Genomic DNA, 22,625 nt, shown 5'->3' with positions numbered 1-22,625 from the left:
CGGCCCGACGTCGGCTGGACCTCAGCAATTGATCTCGGTCCGACGTCGGCCCGACATCGGCTGGACCTCGGCTGGACGTCGGAACATGCGGGCATATCCGACATCCAGCCGACGTCGTGCCGAGGTTGGACCGACGTCGGGCCGACGTCGGCATGCCGGTGCCGAGTTGCCGACGTCACCCCGACGTCGGCCGACGTCGGGCCGACGTCAGCATGTTTACTGGGTGGTGCCGCTTATTGACAGGGGCACCGGGAAAGGTCATCTGAGGTCATGTGACGTCATAAATCGTTTTCTGTCAATAAATCACGACATGATGGTACTAAAGACTTGTAAGTGGTAGCAAATTGCTCGCCTGGTCAAGGCGCGTCGTTTGGTATGCAGCATGACCATACCCCACAACCTCATTGGTGAATGACCTGACCTTGACCTCAGGTAAAATTTCAAAGTGACCTGTGAAGGTCACCGCATACTTATTTCGCATCGCCTCGACGAGAGCAACAAAAAATGTATTACTTTTATGTATCTGTTTCTTAGTTTAAAAGTTAAAGTAACAAATTCCAAAATATTTTATCGTTGATGACCTCTGGTGACCTCAATATTGACCTGACCCGAAAATGTTTTATGTAGACGTTGTAGAACTTCAAACGACCTATCAAACGCCGTTTGCCGTTTTGTCGCTCCGATGTGTAGTTTTTTTAAATCTGAAGGGGGGCCGAAAAGGCCCCCGCTAAGAATCAAACCTTTCAGAGCCCGCCCGGAATAGGGTTAACTGCGACTATTGTTTCGCCATTCCCGGTCGGCCATGTTGTGCTGACCGGTCGGCCATGTTGTGCTGACAGGGTGGAGGAGCTGGACGACCAGCGCAGCAAGCTGGCGCTGCGCCTCCAGGAGGCCGAGGAGCAGCTCGAGTCGCTCAACGCCAAGAACAGCCAGCTGGAGAAGCTGAAGCAGCGCCTGAGCGGCGAGCTCGAGGACATGCACATGGAGGTGGACCGGGCCCAGCAGCTGGCGCTGGCCATGGAGAAGAAGGCCCGCAACTTCGACAAGGTTAGCCGGGGCCGGGACCGCTGTGACTGGGCGCCGCCGTTGGTGGAAGGGAGGGAAGCTGAGAGCGGGCGCCGCCAGAAGAGGATTGCGGGGACTGCCGTCATTAGGGAGATGGGGCCGCGCTCTGTGCTGGCGCAGACTGAGGGATATGGGGACGCTCTGTGCTGGCGCAGACTGAGGGATATGGGGCCGCGCTGTGTGCTGGCGCAGACTGAGGGATGTGGGGACGCGCTGTGTGCTGGCGCAGACTGAGGGATATGGGGACGCGCTGTGTGCTGGCGCAGACTGAGGGATATGGAGCCGCGCTGGGTGCTGGCGCGGGCTGGGTGGTCAGAGGGCGTCAGCTAGGATGGTAGGACAGATGTCTGATACAGAAGGCAGAGCCATGTTAGAATCACGCGAGACCAGTACCGAGATCTCACGCCGGTGAACACGTGTGGAGGATGAGGTCGATGACCACCTCCCCGGGCCGACTGACGCCCCCGCTCCCTGGCGCGACTGATTCCTTACCCCCCCCCCCCCCCGCTCCTCCTCCAGAGGCTCCAGGTGGTGGACGTCTCCCCTGGCCCGACTGATTCCTCTCCCCGCTCCTCCTCCAGAGGCTCCAGGTGGTGGACGTCTCCCCTGGCCCGACTGATTCCTCCCCCGCTCCTCCTCCAGACGCTCCAGGTGGTGGACGTCTCCCCTGGCCCGACTGATTCCTCCCCCGCTCCTCCTCCAGACGCTCCAGGTGGTGGACGTCTCCCCTGGCCCGACTGATTCCTCCCCCGCTCCTCCTCCAGACGCTCCAGGTGGTGGACGTCTCCCCTGGCCCGACTGATTCCTCCCCCCGCTCCTCCTCCAGACGCTCGAGGTGGTGGACGTCTCCCCTGGCCCGACTGACGCCTCCCCGCTCCTCCTCCAGGTGGTGGCTGAGTGGAAGCTGAAGGTGGAGGACCTCTCCACCGAGCTGGACGCCTCGCAGAAGGAGTGCCGCAACTACAGCACCGAGCTGTTCCGCGTCAAGGCCGCCTACGAGGAGTCGCAGGAGCAGCTCGACTCGATCCGGCGAGAGAACAAGAACCTCTCCGACGAGATTAAGGCGCGTGCGGCCGGGACTGGAGAGAGGGCTGTCTGTCCGCACCCTCCTACCGGCTGTCTTCGCAGTGCCGCTGCATTTTCCGCTCTTCTTCACCTCTTTTTACAAGCTTGTTTTCGCTATGGGACAGCTCTTTGTCTTTTCAATACTATTCTCCTGATGTGCAAAGCATGAGGTACTTGAGTGCTATGCTAGCGGAAAGGTCGTCAACACACCGTTGCCAGCTGTGACCTCAGTGTGGCCACACTGACCCTGCAGTCCGCTGCAGGACCCGATGGACCAGATCATATCCTGCACAGGACCTTGTGTGACTCGCTGACGTGGTGTGTCCGCTGCAGGACCTGATGGACCAGATCGGCTCCTGCACAGGACCTTGTGTGACTCGCTGACGTGGTGTGTCCGCTGCAGGACCTGATGGACCAGATCAGATCCTGCACAGGACCCCGTGTGGCCACACTGACCCCGCAGTCCGCTGCAGGACCTGATGGACCACATCAGATCCTGCACAGGACCTTGTGTGACTCGCTGACGTGGTGTGTCCGCTGCAGGACCTGATGGACCAGATCAGATCCTGCACAGGACCCCGTGTGGCCACACTGACCCCGCAGTCCGCTGCAGGACCTGATGGACCACATCAGATCCTGCACAGGACCTTGTGTGACTCGCTGACGTGGTGTGTCCGCTGCAGGACCTGATGGACCACATCAGATCCTGCACAGGACCTTGTGTGACTCGCTGACGTGGTGTGTCCGCTGCAGGACCTGATGGACCAGACCAGCTCCTGCACAGGACCTTGTGTGACTCGCTGACGTGGTGTGTCCGCTGCAGGACCTGATGGACCAGATCGGCGAGGGCGGCCGCCACATCCACGAGGCAGAGAAGGCGCGGAAGCGGCTGGAGGTGGAGAAGGAGGAGCTGCAGTCGGCCCTGGAGGAGGCCGAGGCCGCCCTCGAACAGGAGGAAAACAAGGTGACCGCCCGACCTGACGCGACCTGACCTGACCCACCCGTCCCCGACTCAACACTTGGCGCAATGTACAAGCTACAACCACCGATAGCTCAACTCAGCACCACTGGTACCGTTATGGACCGGTGTCTAACTCGTAATCGAAGTGTTCACTTATTCGACATGTTGATCCACGATATCTCGGAGCTTACAGGCCTCAGTCTGTCGGACTCACATAAAGCCATTGTAACAGGCTGGCACAGGTGTAGGTACAAGCACCAGCAGACGCGTCTTTGACTGTGTCAGGTCTCTCGCAGATAGGCAATGCTATGAACTTACTGCTGTTCCCGGAGTAGTTCAGCTGATGGTCCCGGGGCAGGTCAGCTGATACTCGCGGGGTAGGTTTGGTGATGCTCCTGGGGTAGGTTTGGTGATGCTCCTGGGGTAGGTCAGCTAATGGTCCCGGGGCAGGTCAAGTGATGTTCCCGCAGAAGGTCAGCTGATGGTCCCGGAGTAGGTCGGCTGATGTCGCCGCCCCGTTCCAGGTCCTGCGGGGTCAGCTGGAGCTGCAGCAGGTTCAGCAGGAGACCGAACGACGGGTGGCTGAAAAGGAGGAGGAGTTCGAAAACACACGGTAAGGGTGGGAGAGGCGGAATAAAACACAGGCTGAGCGTGGGGAGAGACGGGGCGAATGAAGGTGGGGAGAGACGGGGCGAATGAAGGTGCCTGAAATGTCGCTTGACACTGTTCTTGCTCTCCTTTCAAGCGGCTTCATTTGAGAAAAAATATATTTGGACGGTTGGAAAATCCCTCAGCCGATGACCGGGCAGTGTGTGCAGGCCAGGGCCAGATCGAAGGAGTAGCACTCGCCGACTGCCCAGTGTTACCTGCACCTATATCTCTTTTGTTATCCCTCTGTTACATCTCTGTTACCCTCTGTTATCCCCCTGTTACCCCGCAGGAAGACGCACCAGCGCGCCCTGGACTCCATGCAGGCGTCGCTGGAGGCCGAGGCCAAGGGCCGCGCCGAGGCCATGCGCATGAAGAAGAAACTGGAGCAGGATATCAACGAGCTGGAGATCGCGCTGGACCAGGCCAACAAGGCCAACGCCGAGGCGCAGAAGACGATCCGGCGCTACCAGGCCGAGATCATCGAGCTGCAGGTCAGTGGCGATACCGAGATTATCCAGCTGCAGGTCAGTGGCGATACTGAGATTATCGAGCTGCAGGTCAGTGGCGATACCGAGATTATCCAGCTGCAGGTCAGCGCCGATACCGAGATTATCCAGCTGCAGGTCAGTGGCGATACCGAGATTATCCAGCTGGAGGTCAGTGGGGATACCGAGATCATCGAACTGGAGGTCAGTAGCTATACCGAGATTATCCAGCTGGAGGTCAGTGGCGATACGAAACACGAGACCGAGGCTGGTGTAAGGCAAACAGGCGAGGTACGCTGACAAAGTAGAATGACAGAGCCGTTGGCGGGTAGTGGGACGTGTGTCAGTCGCCGTATTTGACTGTATGTTTTTTGTGTGTAACGCGACAGGCCCGTCTGGAGGAGGAGGTGCGCATGCGCGACGACCTGCGGGAACAGCTGGGCACCTCGGAGCGGCGCGGCAACGCGCTCAGCGGCGAGCTGGAGGAGAGCCGCACCCTGCTGGAGCAGGCCGATCGCGCCCGCCGCCAGGTGAGAAGAGTGGGAGAGAGAGGAGGTATGTAGGAGAGAGGGATGGTGGAGGAAGGGAGAGAGAGGGAGGGGGAGGGAGGAGAGCCGCACCCTGCTGGAGCAGGCCGATCGCTCCCGGCGCCAGGTGAGAAGAGTGGGAGGGAAGAGATGGAGAGGAACGAGCTACTTCTTCCTCGACAATGTCTATCTCCCAATTCTACAAGCTGAAGTGGATCTTGCAGATTACATTCGTTCTGAGACTGGGGTGGCCCCCTACCCCCATCCGTCAGGCGGAGCTGTATGTGACAGTCTCTCCTTTCCCCCTCCCCAGGTGGAGCTGGTCCTGACGGACGGTCTCATGACCAGCTGTATCTGACCGTGTTTCCCCTTCCCAAGGCCGAGCTGTGTCTGACAGTATGTATCCTCCCCTGCAGGCGGAGCTGTGTCTGACAGTATGAATCCTCCCCTGCAGGCGGAGCTGTGTCTGACAGTATCCTCCCCTGCAGGCGGAGCTGTGTCTGACAGTATCCTCCCCTGCAGGCGGAGCTGGACCTCACAGACGGCCAGGACCAGCTCTCCGAACTGCAGGCCAACTACACGGCCGCCACCCTGGCCAAGCGGAAGCTGGAGGGCGAGGTGCAGTCTCTGCACACGGACCTCGACGACATGCTCAACGAGGCAAAGAGCTCCGAGGAGAAGGCCAAGAAGGCCATGGTGGACGCCGCCAGGTGGGCTCCACAAATGTGGAAAATGTGGACGGTGGCAGCGGGAAACGTGGAGCGGGTGTCAGTGCAAAGGGCCGAACTGGATGGTATGCAGAGTGGAGCGTTAGAGCGGGTCTATGATCGATAGGGATGAGCAGGGTTTCTGGACTCGGTTGTCTGGGGCAGGGAGCCATTGTTTGCGACACGGTCAGGCGGTTGGTAATTGTTTTGGCTGATGCCCTGTCTGTGACCAGCACCCACTGAGTTGTATATCCTGATTTACGTCACCCACTAGCATGTGTCTGTATCCTGTGTCCCGTCCGGTGACCTGTGCGCCTGTATCCGGTGTCCCGCTTGTCCTATATCCTGTGTCCCGCGTGTCCTGTGCCCCGTGGGTCCTGTGTCACGTGTGTCCTGTGTCCCGCGCGTCCTGTGTCTCGCGTGTCCTGTGCCCCGTGGGTCCTGTGACTCCTGTGTCCCGTGTGTCCTGTGTCCCGTGTGTCCTGTGTCCCGCGTGTCCTGTGTCCCGTGTGTTATGTCTGTGAGCTGTGTCCCGTATCCTGTGGTCCGCGTTGTGCCGGGACCTGAATCTTTAACGGAGCCTGTCCACAGGCTGGCTGACGAGCTGCGAGCCGAACAGGAGCACTCCCTCTCGCAGCTCAAACTCTGCAAGAGTCTGGAAGTGCAGATCAAGGACCTGCAGGTGAGTAGCGCTGGGCGGCGGCGGTGGAGCGGTCTGTGCGCGAGCCGGTCACCGGGCCGGGACTATATCGACCCACGCCGGGTCACCGGACAAGGGACTATAGCGACCCACGCTGGGTCACCGGGCCGGGACTATAGCGACCCACGCCGGGTCACCGGACAAGGGACTATAGCGACCGGCACGCCGGGTCACCGGGCCGGGTGTGTTCCGACCTGAGCTGTCACTCCGTTCACTTGAAGTTTGGAGCCGTCGCTGGAAAACAGCCGTGGCTTCTTGTTCGTTTTCTGAAGCCGGGTGAATGACCTGTCACGTCTAGCTCTCTTCATCAGCGAAAATTGTTCCAGCCATTTCGTGAGCTCACTTTAATTGAGCCACCAAATAAGGTCATCTCTGCTCATTGCGTTCCCTCCACCCGTTTAAGATCGCCCTGAACTGTAACCTATGTCCTATCGTCTGCCCATGAGCCGCGCTGACCTACCCTCTGCCCACTGAGGACCCGCTGACCTGTCACCTGATCTGTGACCTCCGCCCTGCCCAGGCGCGCGTCGAGGACGCCGAGCAGAACGCCATCAAAGCGAGTCGCAAGATCATCGCCAAGCTGGAGGACCGGGTGCGGACTGTGGAGCAGGAGCTGGACAGCGAACAGCGCCGCCACAGCGAGGCCCAGAAGAACCTGCGCAAGACCGAACGGCGCATCAAGGAGCTCAGCTTCCAGGTCAGAGAGGGCGGTGGCGGCCGGCGGGCAGGGAGGAGGGACCGAGGGAGGGGTCGGCGGCAGCGGCCTGTCTGACGGACGGCCGCCAGACATCTCCACTGCTCAACAAATAGTGCAATGCTCCCGGGCTCTGAGCGATGCAGCCTGGTTAATTTTTCACAACTTTCTTGAGGAAGTGGCATCAATGATGTCAAGTTTGCGTCTGTGCGGTCTAGCGCGTCCGTTCGCACCGATCTGACTGACGCGCGGCACTGAGCCCCCTGTGTTCACTCCGAGTGACCCTCCCCCGCGCGGCACTGAGCCCCCTGTCTTCCCTCCGAGTGACCCTCCCCTCCTGCCGCGGCACTGAGCCCCTGTGTTCCCTCCGAGTGACCCTCCTGCCGCGCGGCACTGAGCCCCCTGTGTTCCCTCCGACTGACCCTGCCCTCCCCCGCGCGGCACTGAGCCCCCTGTGTTCCCTCCGAGTGACCCTCCCCTCCTGCCGCGGCACTGAGCCCCCTGTCTTCCCTCCGAGTGACCCTCCCCTCCTGCCGCGGCACTGAGCCCCCTGTCTTCCCTCCGACTGACCCTCCCCTCCTGCCGCGGCACTGAGCCCCCTGTGTTCCCTCCGAGTGACCCTCCCCTCCTGCCGCGGCACTGAGCCCCCTGTGTTCCCTCCGAGTGACCCTCCCCTCCTGCCGCGGCACTGAGCCCCCTGTCTTCCCTCCGACTGACCCTCCCCTCCTGCCGCGGCACTGAGCCCCCTGTGTTCCCTCCGAGTGACCCTCCCCTCCTGCCGCGGCACTGAGCCCCCTGTGTTCCCTCCGAGTGACCCTCCCCTCCTGCCGCGGCACTGAGCCCCCTGTGTTCCCTCCGAGGGACCCTCCCCTCCTGCCGCGGCACTGAGCCCCCTGTGTTCCCTCCGAGTGACCCTCCCCTCCTGCCGCGGCACTGAGCCCCCTGTGTTCCCTCCGAGTGACCCTCCCCTCCTGCCGCGGCACTGAGCCCCCTGTGTTCCCTCCGAGTGACCCTCCCCTCCTGCCGCGGCACTGAGCCCCCTGTGTTCCCTCCGAGGGACCCTCCCCTCCTGCCGCGGCACTGAGCCCCCTGTGTTCACTCCGACTGACCCTCCCCTCCTGCCGCGGCACTGAGCCCCCCCCCCTGTCTTCCCTCCGAGTGACCCTCCCCTCCTGCCGCGGCACTGAGCCCCCTGTGTTCCCTCCGAGTGACCCTCCCCTCCTGCCGCGGCACTGAGCCCCCTGTGTTCCCTCCAAGTGACCCTCCCCTCCTGCCGCGGCACTGAGCCCCCTGTGTTCCCTCCGAGTGACCCTCCCCTCCTGCCGCCACAGACGGAGGAAGACAAAAAGAACCACCAGCGCATGCAGGACCTGGTCGACTCGCTGCAGCAGAAGATCAAGACGTACAAGCGTCAGATCGAGGAGGCCGAGGAGATCGCCGCGCTCAATCTCGCCAAGTTCCGCAAGTCGCAGCAGGTCAGTGACGCGCGCGCTTGTAGCTGTAAGGAGAGATGAGCGGCGTCTGGTGGCTCCAAGAGGAACGGGCAGCGTTTACTAGCTCTGAGAGGATAGGCAGCGTCTGTCAACTCTGAGGGCGATTTGGGTACGTCTGCTAGCTCTCAAGGGACGCTCATAGTCTGTTGGTTCTGAGTCGGTCGCAGCGCGTCAGCCGAGGAGGCGGCGGAGCTGGGCCTCCATCTCCTCTTCCGAGAAGGGTTGACACGCGTCGGTTTTTCGGCCCTCCCGTGTTCATGTGAGGGCCGAAAAACCGACGCGTGTCAACCCTTCTCGGAAGAGGAGATGGAGGCCCAGCTCAGAAAACTGAAGATGAGGAAGGCCCCCGGCCCAGACGATATTTGCGCCGAGCACCTGTCACACCTGGGCTCTACGGCGCGGGGAGTCATCCTCTCCCTCATCAACCGCTCCTGGGATACCGCTCTCATCCCCTCGACCTGGAGAAGGGCAACCATTATCCCAATTCCTAAAGCAGGCAAGAACCCGGGCTCGGTGAGCGGCTACCGTCCCATCAGTCTCACCAGTCACCTGGCGAAGCTGGCTGAACGGATGGTCGCCGCTAGACTAACCTACGTGGCGGATAAGAAGCGCCTGGTTCCGCCCGAACAGGTTGGTTTCCGACGAGGCCGAGGCGCAGAGGAGAGCCTTGCCAGACTGATCCAGACAGTACAGGACGGCTGGAACCGGCCGAAGCCACGGGGACGCCCGGTAGACGGATCTACCGCTGACAAGTTCGTCCTGCTGGCCTTCGATTTTAGCCGCGCCTACGATACAGTGGACCACCGGATGCTCTACTCAAAACTCCTCCGTCACCTCCCGAGGTGCATGGCCACGTGGGTGTTCGGCTTCCTGAGGGACCGCCGAGCCAGAGCCGAGGTGAATGGGGTGCGCAGCTCGGAGCGCCCCTTTCGAGCGGGCCTGCCACAGGGGTCGGTCCTGGCCCCCACCCTCTTCACCCTCTGGTCCGCCGACCTCATCGAGGACCTCGGCCGCGTCCCGAGGACGTCAGTCTTCGCGTATGCGGACGATACGGCGACACTGAGCGCAGGAGCCTCGATGCCCGAAGCAAAGGCCAGAGCGCAGCAGGCAGCGGACACCCTAGCGGGGTGGGCGCGCCGCTGGAAAATGAAGATCGCCGGCCAAAAAACACAAGCCCTCGTCCTCTCCCAGTGGAGCAAGGATGCCACTGACTTCAAGCTCAAGGTTGATGGTGCCGAAGTCAAGGGAAGCCCTCACCTGAAGCTCCTCGGCATCACGCTAGATAGGCTTCTTCATTTCGGCGAGCACTGTGCCAGTGTGAGGAGAAAAACCAAACCCCGGATCGCCCACCTGCGCTCCATGACGAACCGGTCGTGGGGACTGCAGGAACAGCAGCTCCGGACGGTGGCCAATGGCTACATCAGAGGAGCCCTCGAGTATGCGGCATCGGCGTGGCTACCCGCCACGCCCCCCGGACATGTCGAGCAGCTGGACCGCGAGCTACGATCGGTGGCTCGCGTGGTGACCGGCTGCACACGCTCAACCCCGGTAGCACCGCTCATGGCAGAGGCCGGACTACCAGCCGCTCAGGTCAGGCGAGGCACTCTGGCCACCAGGATGCTCTGCCTGGCGAGATCGCTACCTGAAGACGACCCGCTGCGAGTGATCGCCGATCAAGACCCCCCTCGCCGACTGAAGTCGACCACTGGTTGGAGACGCCTAGGGAGAGAGGCCCTCCGAGCATGCCACCTGGAGGATGTGCCGGTGGAGGAGCGCCTGCAGGTGATGCTCCCCCCGTGGTCTGACCCGGGCACCATCAGGATATCCCCGAACATGAGCGGGGCTGCTAGCCGGGACGCCCCCGCCGCGATTCGCCGCCAGACCGCCGAGAACTACCTCGCCACCTTCCCAGAAGCCGCTACCTGGATCTGGAGCGATGGCTCGGCGGAGGGCGGCACGACGAACGGCGGCGGCGGCGCCCTCCTCATACTCAGGAACGGGGAGGCCAGGGAGATCAGGGTCGCCGCAGGACGCCTGTGCTCCAGCACCCGCGCCGAATTGTGCGCTATCAAAGCGGCGCTGGAGGAGGTCAGCAACCTATCAGGTGCCGAGGCAGAGGGACCCGTGGTCCTGTGTACCGACTCCCAGGCGGCGCTGTCCATGCTGGCCGGAGGGGCGGGATCGCAGACCACCCCGATGGGCGCGGCGATCTGGGCCCTGCTGCTCAGCATCTCCGCCAGAGGCCAAGAGGTGATGCTGCAGTGGGTACCAGCGCATTGCGGTATCCCCGGCAACGAAAAGGCGGACGAGCTGGCGAGAGAAGCAGCCGGCCTCCAGCAGGAGGCGCCAGCGGATGTCCGCACCATCACGGGCGCCGTGGCCAGGACGGCTGCAGAGGCATGGCGCAAGTCGTGGCCGGATTCTTTCTTCCGGCGAATTTGGGGAGACCGGATGCCGAGCCCGGTCTCCGGCGTGAGCAGGAGCGAGGCGGTGGATGTACACCAACTGAGGGCCGGTCACTGGGGAATGGCCCGCCAGTATCTCCACCGTATCGGCCGCCTTCCGACGAACTCGTGCCCCGGCTGCCCCGAGAAGGACTGCCCTGCGGCGCGATGTATCGTGTGCAAGGAGGAGGCGGACACACCGGAGCATGTGCTGCTCCGATGCCCGAGTCTCGCCGGACTGCGCCTTCGGTTGCTCGGCAACATACACGTGGACCCTGCGCAGCTGCGCGACGGCGACGTCGTCGCGGCCTTGGCCCGCGGCTTCAGGCGCCATCTGGAGCCGCTGGCTGACGGGCGACCCTAGAGGTCGCCCGGGAGGAACAACAACAACAACAACAACAACAGGAGGCGGCTGACAGCGCTGCCGGGATGGAGCAGAGTCTTTTACTCTGAGTCTGATGGAGATCGAGAGCCCGCGGCCGAGGACTGTCGGCGGCACCGGCCGGGGACTGTCGGCGGCGGGACTGGGCGGGACTGTCGGCGGTACTGCCGGGGACTGTCGGCGGCACCGGCCGGGGACTGTCGGCGGCACCTGCCGCGGAGCGGTGGGAAGGGAGGCGCTGGGATGTGCTGGCAGACTGGCGGTCGGGCCTGGGGTCAGTGACCGGAGGTTCCCGGCCAGTGGCCACCCTGTCGTGTCCCCCTCCTAAGGAGCGTTGTACCCTGACCCCCCCCCCCCCCTGTACTCACCAGGAGCTGGAGGAGACCGAGGAGCGCTGCGAGATGGCCGAGGCCACGCTCTCCAAGTTCCGCGCGCGCGGCGGCCGAGGGATGTCGCCCATCCGCGGCCAGAGCCCGGTGGGTCAGCAGTGGTCACCGGACACCGTACAGCGGCGAATGGCTCCCATAGAGAGCGGAATGGATCCTATACAAAGTGGAATGGCCACCCCATGCAGATCGAAATGATCCCCAATTCAGAGTGGAATGGTCCCCTTACAGGGTGGAATGGTCCCCGTACAGAGTGGAATGTTCCCCTAAGGAGTGGAATGGTTTCCGTACAGAGTGGACTGGTCGCCCTCCCCGTCCCTATTCCGATGAGTGGGCTGCGGGAGTAGAGTGCACCTCCCCCCGTCCCGCCCCGCCTGGAACCCCGCGGACTGCAGCTAGATGGACAGATGTACTCAGATTTCAGACGGTAGAGGCAGAGGGGAGCTGGAAAGAAGACTCAGAATGGAAACTATGTTCTGGCTTAGTGAAGGCTAAAAACCAGGGGCTGTCAGGTGGACATGGTGTTTAGGTCATGTGGCGGCTTGTTCAGGTCATATAACTGTCAAATAGTGACGGAATTCCTCGGGATCAGTGTCAGTAAGGGGAGCAAGAATTGGAACTGAGAACTTCGCGAGGGCGTAAGTAGCAGTGCCACAAGTTCTAAAAATGGGACGAAGAGGTAAGTTCGGTTTGTGGATCTTAGGTAGACCATATAGGATACCTGGCGACGACCCAGACGCATACGAGGTGTGGCTAAAAAGAAACCGGACTGCTCGTGCTGACCATAAAGTAGGGGGCCCGAAAACTAGCGAGACACTGGACATTAATCTTTATCATATTGTCGTGATGTGTGCCATACGGCACCTCGATATCGCTATTATTCTCCTTTCCACAGCTCTTTGTTTTATTGATGACGCTGACGGTGGTCACTCCGGTCTGGATGTCCTCGACTGATTCAAAATGGGTTTCCTTGACGACGTTTTTCATTTCAGGAAACAGCCAAAAGTCACAGGGAGGGAGGTTTGGCAAATAGGAGGGTGCTTGAGCACTGCGACCTGCTTTTCGGCAAAGAACTGCTTGACGCTAATGGCAGAATGCACGGGAGCGTTGTCGTGATGGAGCACCCAGTTCTTTGCTTCCCAGAAACTCCACTTGGTGCGCCTGACTCGTGAAATGAGGCGTCCCAGGTCTTCCTTGTAGAAATGCTGGTCGACTGTGGTACACCTCCAGCACGAACTGGCGGTGAACGAATCCCCTATGATCGAAAAAGACGATCAATGTCGTCTCCACTCTCGACTTCGACATGCGCGCGGACGTTGATGGACCTCCAGACCTCGGGTCATCACCGACATCCTCACGACCAGTGCTGAACCTCGTATGCCATTCAAACACTTGCATGTTACACATGACTTGCTCCCCATTAACAGCCTTGAACAGATTCAGCGTCTCTGTTGGACTTTTCTCCAGTGTGGCAAGGAACATGATGTTCCCTCTTTTTTCGAAGTTCATTGTAGACGCCTGGCGATGACAAGGCCGCCGAACATCGATAAAACAAAGAGCTGTGAAAAGGAGAATAATTGCGATATCGAGATGCCGTTTGGCACACATCACGACAATATGCTAAAGATTAATGCCAAGAGTCTCGCTAGTCTTCTGGTCCCCTAATTTATGGCCAGCACGAGCAGTCCGGTTTCTTTTTAGCCACACCTCGTACAGTTCGTTGTACGTATGTTCGGTAATAGCACATGCTTTTTTCAACTTGCTGAGCAGCCTATTAACTTTAGGGGAAGGTGGGGTAAGACGGACCAGCTAAGGTTTGAGGCCGCATATCTTGCTACACTGCTCTCGTAATTCATATTATTTATAGTCTTCGGAATGTTCAATCCTTTTCCTCTGTTGATATGTGTAAAGACTAAATTTCAAATTAAAGACATCTAGGTGGTGGATGCTCTTCAAGAGGGACATGTCAAAAACTCAGACAAGAAAAAACGTGGGGTAAGACGGACCACCCAGCAGTGACTGCTATCCGTTCATGTGTGTTACACTTCTGCTCTGTACTCTTGTAAGAAAAAGTAACCAGAATGGTAAAATATCAAAATGAGCCTTTATTCTTTACTCATGTGTGATGGAAGTGCAGCTAAAAGCTGGGAACATGTGTGTTGATTGTCGTTTGGCATGAATGCATGCTAACTGAGCACTTGCATGCATGGCTCACATGCAACAAAGACTCCTTCCTGAAAAATTAGCTTACTTAAACTTGTGTCAATGTTTTGGAAAATAACTTTCCATATGCAGGGTACAATGGACCACCACAGGGTAAGATGGACCACAGTGGTCCGTCTTGCCCCAAATCTAAATTTTGTCATTATCATGACGTATATGTCAAATAGCCCAACATTGCAAAACCTTCCCTTTCCTAAAGTGTGACTATAACTAAGTTTATAACTTTGTTCTTCACAGTAAAGTGCAAAATAGAAACTAATCATGCAAGAAAGGCGCCGTAATTGAATCACCCGTAGACCTCTTATATTAGATCGGTTTGACGAAAAACAACATTTTTCTCAATAACTCAAAAGCTATGCATCCTAGCAGCATGAGCTCAAGGTGGCCATTGTTACGAAGGAAAACAAACATAGTGAGTGCATAAAGCAGTAGATACCAGCAGCGGTTCAGCCGGGAGGGCTGGTGGTCCGTCTTGCCCCGCTGGGCCGTCTTACCCCACCTTCCCCTATCTTCTACACGTAATAACAGTTTGTGAAGTGGCTCATTCACAAGACAAAACTTAGTGCGATCTGACAGCATCTTTGTAATCTTTGCTAGATATTGAGCTTTATCTAAAATCACGACCCCCCTCCCCTTGTCAGGTCTAGTTACCACAATAGAAGAGTCAGATGCAAAATCCTTCAAAGTCTTGACATCATTTTTGGAAAATATTGGTGAAAACACTCTGGACGGACGAAACGTGTTGAAAAACTTGTAACTCACGGTACGAATCTGCTGCTTGACATCTTGAAAATCAAATCTTGAAGGGAGTGACAAAGACGATAACTTCTGGACGAGTGTCTCGAAATGAATGAAATAACCATGAAAGCTGATCTTCCACACAGGTAGCTTAAATTCTAAGCCTGGTCTACCTATGGTCTACCTAAGATCCACAAATCGAACTTACCTCTTCGTCCCATTTTCAGAGCTTGTGGCACTGCTACTTACGCCCTCGCGAAGTCCTTGGGATCAGTGTCATGCCAACCCCCAGTTTATGGCAGCATTGTCTTGGTGAAGCAGTGTGCGTTTGTGGTCCATTGAGCAGGTGTAGCCTCTGCTCCCCCAGCTGACCTGATCGCCGCCCCGTTCACAGATGCCCATGTAAACAGCAGACCGACTTCGCACGACCGCCGGTTCCCGCTGGTCCGGTAAGTGACGCGACACGTCACATTCAGCGTCACATGTCAGTGCAGCGTCACGCCACACGTCAGCTGACAGTGTAACGTCACTACAACACGTAATGGAAGACATTTAGGTACCGCCAGATGTGTGCGTGGACCAGCGAGCCTTCAGTGGCAGCGCGGGATGTCGTTTATTTGCCACCCCACCGTGTAAAATATAATTAGCCAACGAACGAACGCCATGACAAGGTCATAATCATTGGAGTAGGAACGACTGTCGACTGGGACATTGTGGGTGCATGGGTACAGAAATCCAGCCATAGCCTGTGAAGCGGGGGGGGGGAGAGCGGTACCCGATATTAGAAAATGGAAAACGGTTTCAGGGGCGGGAGGCTCATCGCAAGCTTGCATGCAAGTGTACCATGTCGAAAAGGTGTCACACATGCATACATTGCTGTTGTGCCGCTAGTATCCGCGGCTAAGTTCGTTCCAGCTTCCGGATCCGCGATCTCGGTCCGCGATCTCACACAGCATTCTGAATAACGTAGTCCGGCTGTATTGGTGATCGGTGTCCGGCGGGGGCCGCTGCCCGACTGCTGCACGGCCGCACCGTGCCCGCGAGCTCCACGAGCTCAGCGCCACCAAGTCTACTGCACAAAGTTCAGAGGGCAGAGGGCTACGTCATAACAATTGCGTTTTGATGCTTTGGTAATGTCAATAATTCACGCAACTGTGAATTGTCTACCACTAAGAGTAAAAGCGGCGAGCTTAGCCATTTTTGAAGATATCGGGCCAAAACTTTTCACAATGGGTTACAGGTATGTGTTTATGTGTTCTATCACATGTCTTCCTTTTAACCTGACCACAAATTAACGTTAAAGACCATCAGTACAGTAGCAAATGTTTCGAAAGATGGGTAGTGTACAAAGTATCCTGAATTCGTCGTGCTGCATGGGAAGTAGTATCGATGAGAATAAATGTTTTTGTTTTAGATTATTGTGGGTGCAGAATATATTGGCTGCGCTCACTGGATAATAAGTGTGGATGTTACTGCACCATTGTCAAATTTCAAGTTGAAGAGCATGAAATGTTTTTCTCACATTGTACCTAAAGGGCGTACAATTTCCCGAAATTGTTAATCGAAAAGCACTGACAACCCCACGCAGAAGCCATAGTTTTTTTAATTAATGTGACCATCCACCTTTACATTAGTTTTGAGTTGAAATAGCCACATTGGGGTCCCTGAACTGCGAGTACCAGTTTGAGTACTCACAACATCGAGAAGTGTTTTGATTCGGAGATATTTAATTTAATAAAGTTGCAGTTTTCGGATTCTAAGGGCCTAATGCATTTGAATATCCCCTTAAAATTTGTGACGTCAGCGCAGGTTTAGCGATTCTTAAATCTAATGCTAAAAGAAAGCTGTTGCTGTGGCGGTATATACCTACTGCTTTGCGCGCAACGTCTGCCGCACTTTTAACCCGCGCACCGACGAGGGGGGGGGGGATATCCGCCCCACCCCCTAAGGTTTTTCGTAGATAGCGAGAAAACCGCGGCGCTACGCGCCGCGAAATTTGGCACGACTATTTTCTCATCAATTTTACACATGGTGTGCAAGTTTGAACCTCCGAACTTTTAAGGTCAGGTCACCAGGTCACTTTGAATGACCCAACCTCAAGTCACTTTTTTGCAACTTTTTCACCGTGCCAGAGCTACAGTAGATGTCGGAGGCCTTTGAAAGTCGCAGGATGTGATAAGGTCATTAGTAACTACAATTTGTTTCTCTCGGAATTTTGATATCGATGGCCTAAGGTCAGGTCAATTTCACGACCTCCCCATTATAAGTCAATGGGGGAAAAATCAACTCCCTGTTTTTACTACTAAAACGGGTCGGAATGGCCACATAAACCATACATGACTTCATATACGATCAACCTTCACTACCTTGAGGTCTGTTTTGCTGTTGGGCAGCTGTAAGGTCATATGACGTCATCAAAGGTCACCAAAGTTTTTTGCCAATAACTCCGTACAGGAACCAGATACAGCCGCGCGGATGGTCTCATTGTGTTCAGCTCGTCAAGGCGCATCAAATGATATACATGATGACCTCGAGGTCATTTGACCTGAGGTCAACCTTTGACCTTGGCCTTTTGAGGTCAACATATATATCATTCGATGAGGATTGACGAGAGGATCACGATGATGCCCTTAGTTTGTTCCTATCTTGACTAGTTCGCAAGTTATTCGAGAAAAACTCTCCATATCTGGCGCCGCCACTTTAACTTTTTTAACCCCTGTGACGTCAGCTTTGACCTGACCTGAAAATGAGTTTTTTTTTATTGTAGACCTTGTCCGTGCGTATCCCATGCCGTTTACCGCTTGTCGCTATCTTGCTTCGTTCTCGAGATCTCAGGGGCGCGGTCATCCGCCTCCCCCTCCCGTCGGTTCTAATTTGGCGCAGACCCCGTCGGTGCGCTGGTTAAGATACCAAATTATTGCTTTAAAATGACGTCATTAGAACAGAATAGGCCCGAAAAAGTAAAGGTTTAATATCTCGAAACCCGGGTGAATATTTTCTCTGAAGTTCGGCAGATATTCATTTTTGCTCTTTCTGAACCAAGGTACATCACTGTCATGCCATTTCATTGACTTTTTTGAAGGTGGGAGGGTCCCTTTAAGAAGGTGAATGGTGTTTCCCTAACCTGTCGTGCACTGCCCTGCACTCGCTGACCTGAGCTGTGTCTCTGGTGTCCTTTCAGACCTGTCGGCGGCCCCCAGCCGAGAGAACGGACGACCGGGAGACCGGCCGGCAGACGGACAGACGGACAGACGGACAGACGGACAGACAGACTGCGCGACACGTCACCGCCGGAGAGCCAGCCCCGGCGGTGGCGGCCCGGCGGGAACACAGGACGGCCGCCGCCGGAAACACAGGACGGCCGCCGCCGGAAACACAGGACGGCCGCCGCCGGCAGACGGCCAGGCCGCCGCGCCGGGCTGCCGAGCCGGCTGCGCGGCCATCGGCGCCACCGACCCACTGTGTGACGCCGCCGACCCACTGTACTGCGAGCCGCTAACGGAATACACGCTATCAGAGCTGTGCGACGCGTCTGAACCGGGGGGGGGGGGGGGTCTGTCAGTGCAGAACCGGGGGGGGGGGTCTGTCGGTGTGCCCGGGCGTTACGGCGTAATGGCCGCGTTACGGCGTAACAATCTCTTGCCGAGAATCCGTGAGGGCCAGCGAGCTTTAGAACGGTTTCTAATGGAGCTCAGCTCGTGTAGAGGCGAGGCCGACGCTTTGGAAGGCCACATTATTGTTTGCATGGCTAACCCGCGCCCCGTAGGGGAGGCCGAAACGCCCCCCCCCCCCGTCCTTTTCCGTCGATATCTCCTCAACGGCTGGAGATATCGCCACGAAAATTTCAGGACCCCTCCGGACTTCAGTTTTACACATTGTGACCAAAAAATTTCCAGCTATGATAGGTTGGCCACAAATGACCTCAGAATGACGTCATGTTCTGCCATTTTCAACCGAAAAAAGACCTTCGCGAGAAGAGCTGTCAGGCCTACAGCTTTGAAGATATAGGGTGTCTCAAAAGTTCGTTCACACATTTCCCATGCCCATAAAGCATATAAGAACTGGCCAAAAATCTAAGGTTTTGGTGTCTGTGTGCACACTAGACAAATATGCATGCTTTGACAACTGATTCGGAAGGTTGGAAATCAAACTATTTGCTGTATCTCCAAAAATATTTGTCCATACCGATTTTCGTCGCTCCGTCAGCTGCCGGAGGCTGATAAAAGGTTACCAGCTTTCAAGCTCTTGTAGGGGAATCCCCTGCAGTTTCTGCGTCGGATTTAGGTTTGACGAGCTCCCCGGCAACATCCGCTTCTCCCTGAAAGCCGACAGCTTGCATCGACACCATCCGTGAGTATTTTGTAGGTCTCCTCTGGCGATAACTCCTTCATGAATGACTGGCGCCGACCTCCTAAGCACCATTTTCCTTTTCAAAACAACCCCATTCCTGAACAAATGGGAAGTGCCAGGGGCAAATTTTTCGCAGCATATCGTAGAAGAATGTGTCGGCTATCTGTTTCTTGGACACGTTGTGCAAATCTTGCAAATCCCAAACGCTCATCATTCCCCATGACAAGATCTTCACTGGGTTGCGGAGTGTTTTCCTCAGGAGAGGTTCTGCTTTGTAAACGGCCAAAACCTGTCCATCGTGCGGTTTTGTCGGGATTTTGTGTCTAAAAGAAAGCTATTCGCTCCAGATCTGCCTCTTGAAACTTCATAAGATAAAATTTACATTAATTGACACTTTTGAAGGGTCAGTTGTCCTTGGCATTGACGATTTTCGTGTTATTTTCCCCCAAAATTTAGCGTTATAGATATAATAAACAATTTAAAATGATACTTTGTCTTTATTTTACGATGACCTGCAATTTGTGAAACTGGGTAACCTCTGTCTGTGAGCTTCTTGTCAGTTTTCAATAGTTATGACTTCATTTTAAGCTGCTTTCCGGAGCACGAGTCTGCTGCCGTACGAGGGTCGTTCAAAACGCTGTTAGTCTCGCATGGTTTTGTCCTTCAAAAATTTTAGCCACCGTTTTTATTAGATGATCATCATGTTGTACTCATCCTCGCCGACAGTTTGCCATGGGTCATTTCCGACTTAACCATTCCCATTACTCCTAAAATAGAGAGTTTCTCAGCCGACCCGATTTTGCGACCTCCATTTTCATGCCTGACCCATGGTCAGAGATGAACCCTTTTTGTGAGCTCATAAAGGGTCGAATGCGCTTGAAAACAATGAGACTGCTTGAGGAAGGTTGTTACGAATGCCCATGCAAAATTTCGACCGTTAATTAATTGTTGATTCAGAATTATTGACAAAAAAGCATGGCTGGTACCTGTGAACGAACTTTTGAGACACCCTGTACAGAAAAATGATTAAGACATAAAAGGTGTAGAATTGACAGGACTACAAAAGTTTTATCTCGGAATTTCGATTTTGAAGTTTTGACCCCCAAAAATCAAAAAAGCATATTTTTGATATATTAGCCAAAAAATCCAAAAAGTTTTTTTGAGTTTCAAAAAAACGGAATATGTGATAGTACCCACCGTCTTCTATCTACATACCAAATTTCAGATCGATATCTCGTTTTTTGGCCAAGGTATAGCGAAAAAACTGTTCAATAATGATGTCGTAAAATTTTCAAACTCAATTTTTGGCAATTCCAGACCACGTAGGGCAAAACAAAGACCATCATTAGACTCATGTAAAATGGACCATAAAACATGTATCACACGACACTTTCATATTGTGACCCCCCCCCCCCCAGTGACCTGACCTCTGTGACCTGAGCTGGTATCAGTGACCTCAGATAGCAAAGTATGTGTTTGACGAACAATGTACCATCGATGGTTTTCAATAACTTACCAATTTACTCGATTTCACAACACATTTCTTGAAATGCCTGTGAACGGTGAAAATCCGACCTTTGACCTGTTCTGTGACTTCATCGGTTTGACCTAGGTCAATGAAATTTGGTCACAAGGTAGTTCCTCGGTGGTGCTATCGAACGCCGTTTGAATTTTGAACATCGGCCGGTAAACTTCCGAGATCTTAGGGGGGCAGAAACGCCCCCCCCCTTCCCCTACGGGTGGTAGGGTCCGCCGATAGCCCTACGGGGCGCGGGCTAAGGATATAAGATGCTCCTGCGGGAGGTCGGTAGTTGAGGACATGTTTCTCACTGAGTTCTGACTAACTGTTGCGCCGAGTCCTGACAAGCCGCAGAGTTCAAAAAGTCTCAAATCTTCCACAAACTTTTTCGTCACCGAAAAAGTTTCCTTCCACATTTTTCCCCCTTCCACATTTTGCTACCCTCGAAATTATAGGTCTAGTATACCTAACAAAGGTACCTAGTACCTACAACGCTTCCAAGTACCTATTTCTCACAAAGACAATCTGGCAGCATCCGAGGAAAACTTCATGGGAAGCCATTGTCACCTGAGCTTAGCACAAAATAAATGGAACTAATATCTGAATGGCATGACTTTGGAAATTTCGTCAGCCAAATGACAAAATTTGACTGATAGGTTTCAATAGAATAGACAACATTCGGCACTGGCAATATAAAGATGTACATGACCATGCATCTAGCATAGGCTTATTAATGTTGGGGTCACTTTTTCAAGCATTTTGATAGCAGCACCCTGGGAACTGTTGCACTGAGTGATCCGCGGGTCGTCCTCTCAGAAAATTTCAATCAATCCCTAAAAATAACGCCAACAACACGGCCGGGAGGTGGTCGACGTATGTGGCACTTACCAGATAGTTTGAGAAGATGCCGCTCGGTTCAAAACCTGAGCCCTTTACGAACATCCGTCCACCGTGCTACGACCTGGCATGTCTGCGCAGAGAATCACTCCTCCCAACGTAGGGACAGAGACCGCGCAAGCCAATTTGGTCCTTGAGAAAGGCACTGTTTGTTTCGGCATTGCCAGTCCTTCACAAGTTTTGCAACACTTCACCAGCACCAATGCACCACGCCACTGTTTCACTGCAGTGAACTGAGCAGCTGATGAAAGCACAAATCTTTGCACACAAATTGAGGCCCTCGGCAAAAACGCTGGCAATGGCGGAAGGTTCAAACTGATCTGGCCGGTGGACGCCGCGAGCGAGTAACCGGAAATGAAGTGAAAGTTGGTGTGGTAGTTTGCATTTCGGTAGCGCCATTTCGGAGTCCGAGTGGGCAGAGGCGTCGGTCGCTGACGCGACGATCAGCGCAGTGACGACGTATCTCGAGTCCGGTACGTGGCCGAACAAGAGTTCGATGCCAGCGGCGGTCATGCCTTTCTTTAGAGTCCGCGCCGAGCTCAGCTGCAGGGGGAGCTTACTGTTCCGGACGGACCGACTGGTCGTCCCGGAGTCGTTGCGGAGTCGCGTGCTCGGGCTCGCGCACGAGGCTCACCAGGGAATGGTGGCAGTGAAGCAGCGGCTGCGGGAGCGGTTCTGGTGGCCGGCGATGGACGCTGACGTCCAGACAGCGCTCCGGGACTGTCCGATATGTTCCCGGCACGACGCGCACGCGACCCAGTGCCGTCCTCCGCTGCAGCCGATCCAGCTCCCGTCTGGACCGTGGAAAGTGCTGCAGATGGACTTCATCGGGCCGCTGCCGGGCCCAGTCAACGCGCGGTTCGGCCTGGTATTGTGCGTCTTGTACAGCCGCTGGCCAGAAGTCGTACTATGTTCAGACGCAACCGCATCCACAGTGGTGGAGTTTCTTGAGTCTCTGTTCAGTCGCGAGGGGCTGCCAGAGAGTGTCGTTTCCGACAATGGGCCACAGTTCCGTTCAGTGGAGCTGCGACGGTTCCTGGAGTCAGTGGGGGTGAAACACATTTTCAGCTCTCCCTACTCGCCGCAAACGTGCGGCATGGTGGAGAGGCTAAATCGCACAGTGAAAGGTGCGTTTCAGGCGGCTCGGCTCTCTGGGCAGTCGAGAGCAGCCTATCTCCGTCGTTTCTTGCGCGAATACAGGACAACGAAGCATCCGGCGACGGGTTGCACTCCGTTCCTTCTCATGCGAGGGCGGGAGATGAGGACAGCGTTAGACGTCCTCCCCGCGGAGGAGACCAGTGCTGCGCGGGAGCGCGACTCGGAGGTGCGGCCGCGGGT

The 22,625-nt window shown here is 55.8% G+C and overlaps 1 protein-coding gene across 50 annotated transcripts in view; it reads left to right on the top strand.

Annotated features, from left to right (window-relative positions):
• LOC122391490 (myosin heavy chain, muscle-like) overlaps window positions 1-18,045 on the top strand; it is an 84,110-nt gene extending 66,065 nt beyond the window's left edge. For all 50 annotated transcript variants that reach the window (XM_043385487.1, XM_043385481.1, XM_043385473.1 and 47 more), the window contains 13 exons: window positions 840-1,047; window positions 1,952-2,128; window positions 2,954-3,094; window positions 3,616-3,704; window positions 4,032-4,233; window positions 4,617-4,757; window positions 5,277-5,464; window positions 6,053-6,143; window positions 6,682-6,858; window positions 8,187-8,330; window positions 11,546-11,650; window positions 14,916-14,970; window positions 17,703-18,045. In XM_043385487.1, the coding sequence (XP_043241422.1) occupies window positions 840-1,047; window positions 1,952-2,128; window positions 2,954-3,094; window positions 3,616-3,704; window positions 4,032-4,233; window positions 4,617-4,757; window positions 5,277-5,464; window positions 6,053-6,143; window positions 6,682-6,858; window positions 8,187-8,330; window positions 11,546-11,650; window positions 14,916-14,927 (1,675 nt within the window). In that variant the 3' untranslated portion in view covers window positions 14,928-14,970; window positions 17,703-18,045. The remainder of the gene's footprint in view (window positions 1-839; window positions 1,048-1,951; window positions 2,129-2,953; window positions 3,095-3,615; window positions 3,705-4,031; window positions 4,234-4,616; window positions 4,758-5,276; window positions 5,465-6,052; window positions 6,144-6,681; window positions 6,859-8,186; window positions 8,331-11,545; window positions 11,651-14,915; window positions 14,971-17,702) is intronic.
• Window positions 18,046-22,625: the final 4,580 nt, after the last annotated feature.

This window comes from Amphibalanus amphitrite, unplaced genomic scaffold (assembly GCF_019059575.1).
Source record: "Amphibalanus amphitrite isolate SeventyFive unplaced genomic scaffold, NRLGWU_Aamphi_draft 000440F_arrow, whole genome shotgun sequence".
NCBI classification, from domain to species: Eukaryota; Metazoa; Arthropoda; class Thecostraca; order Balanomorpha; family Balanidae; genus Amphibalanus; species Amphibalanus amphitrite.
The sequence above is the reverse complement of the archived record's forward strand: the minus strand, read 5'-3'. Positions and strand labels throughout refer to the sequence as shown.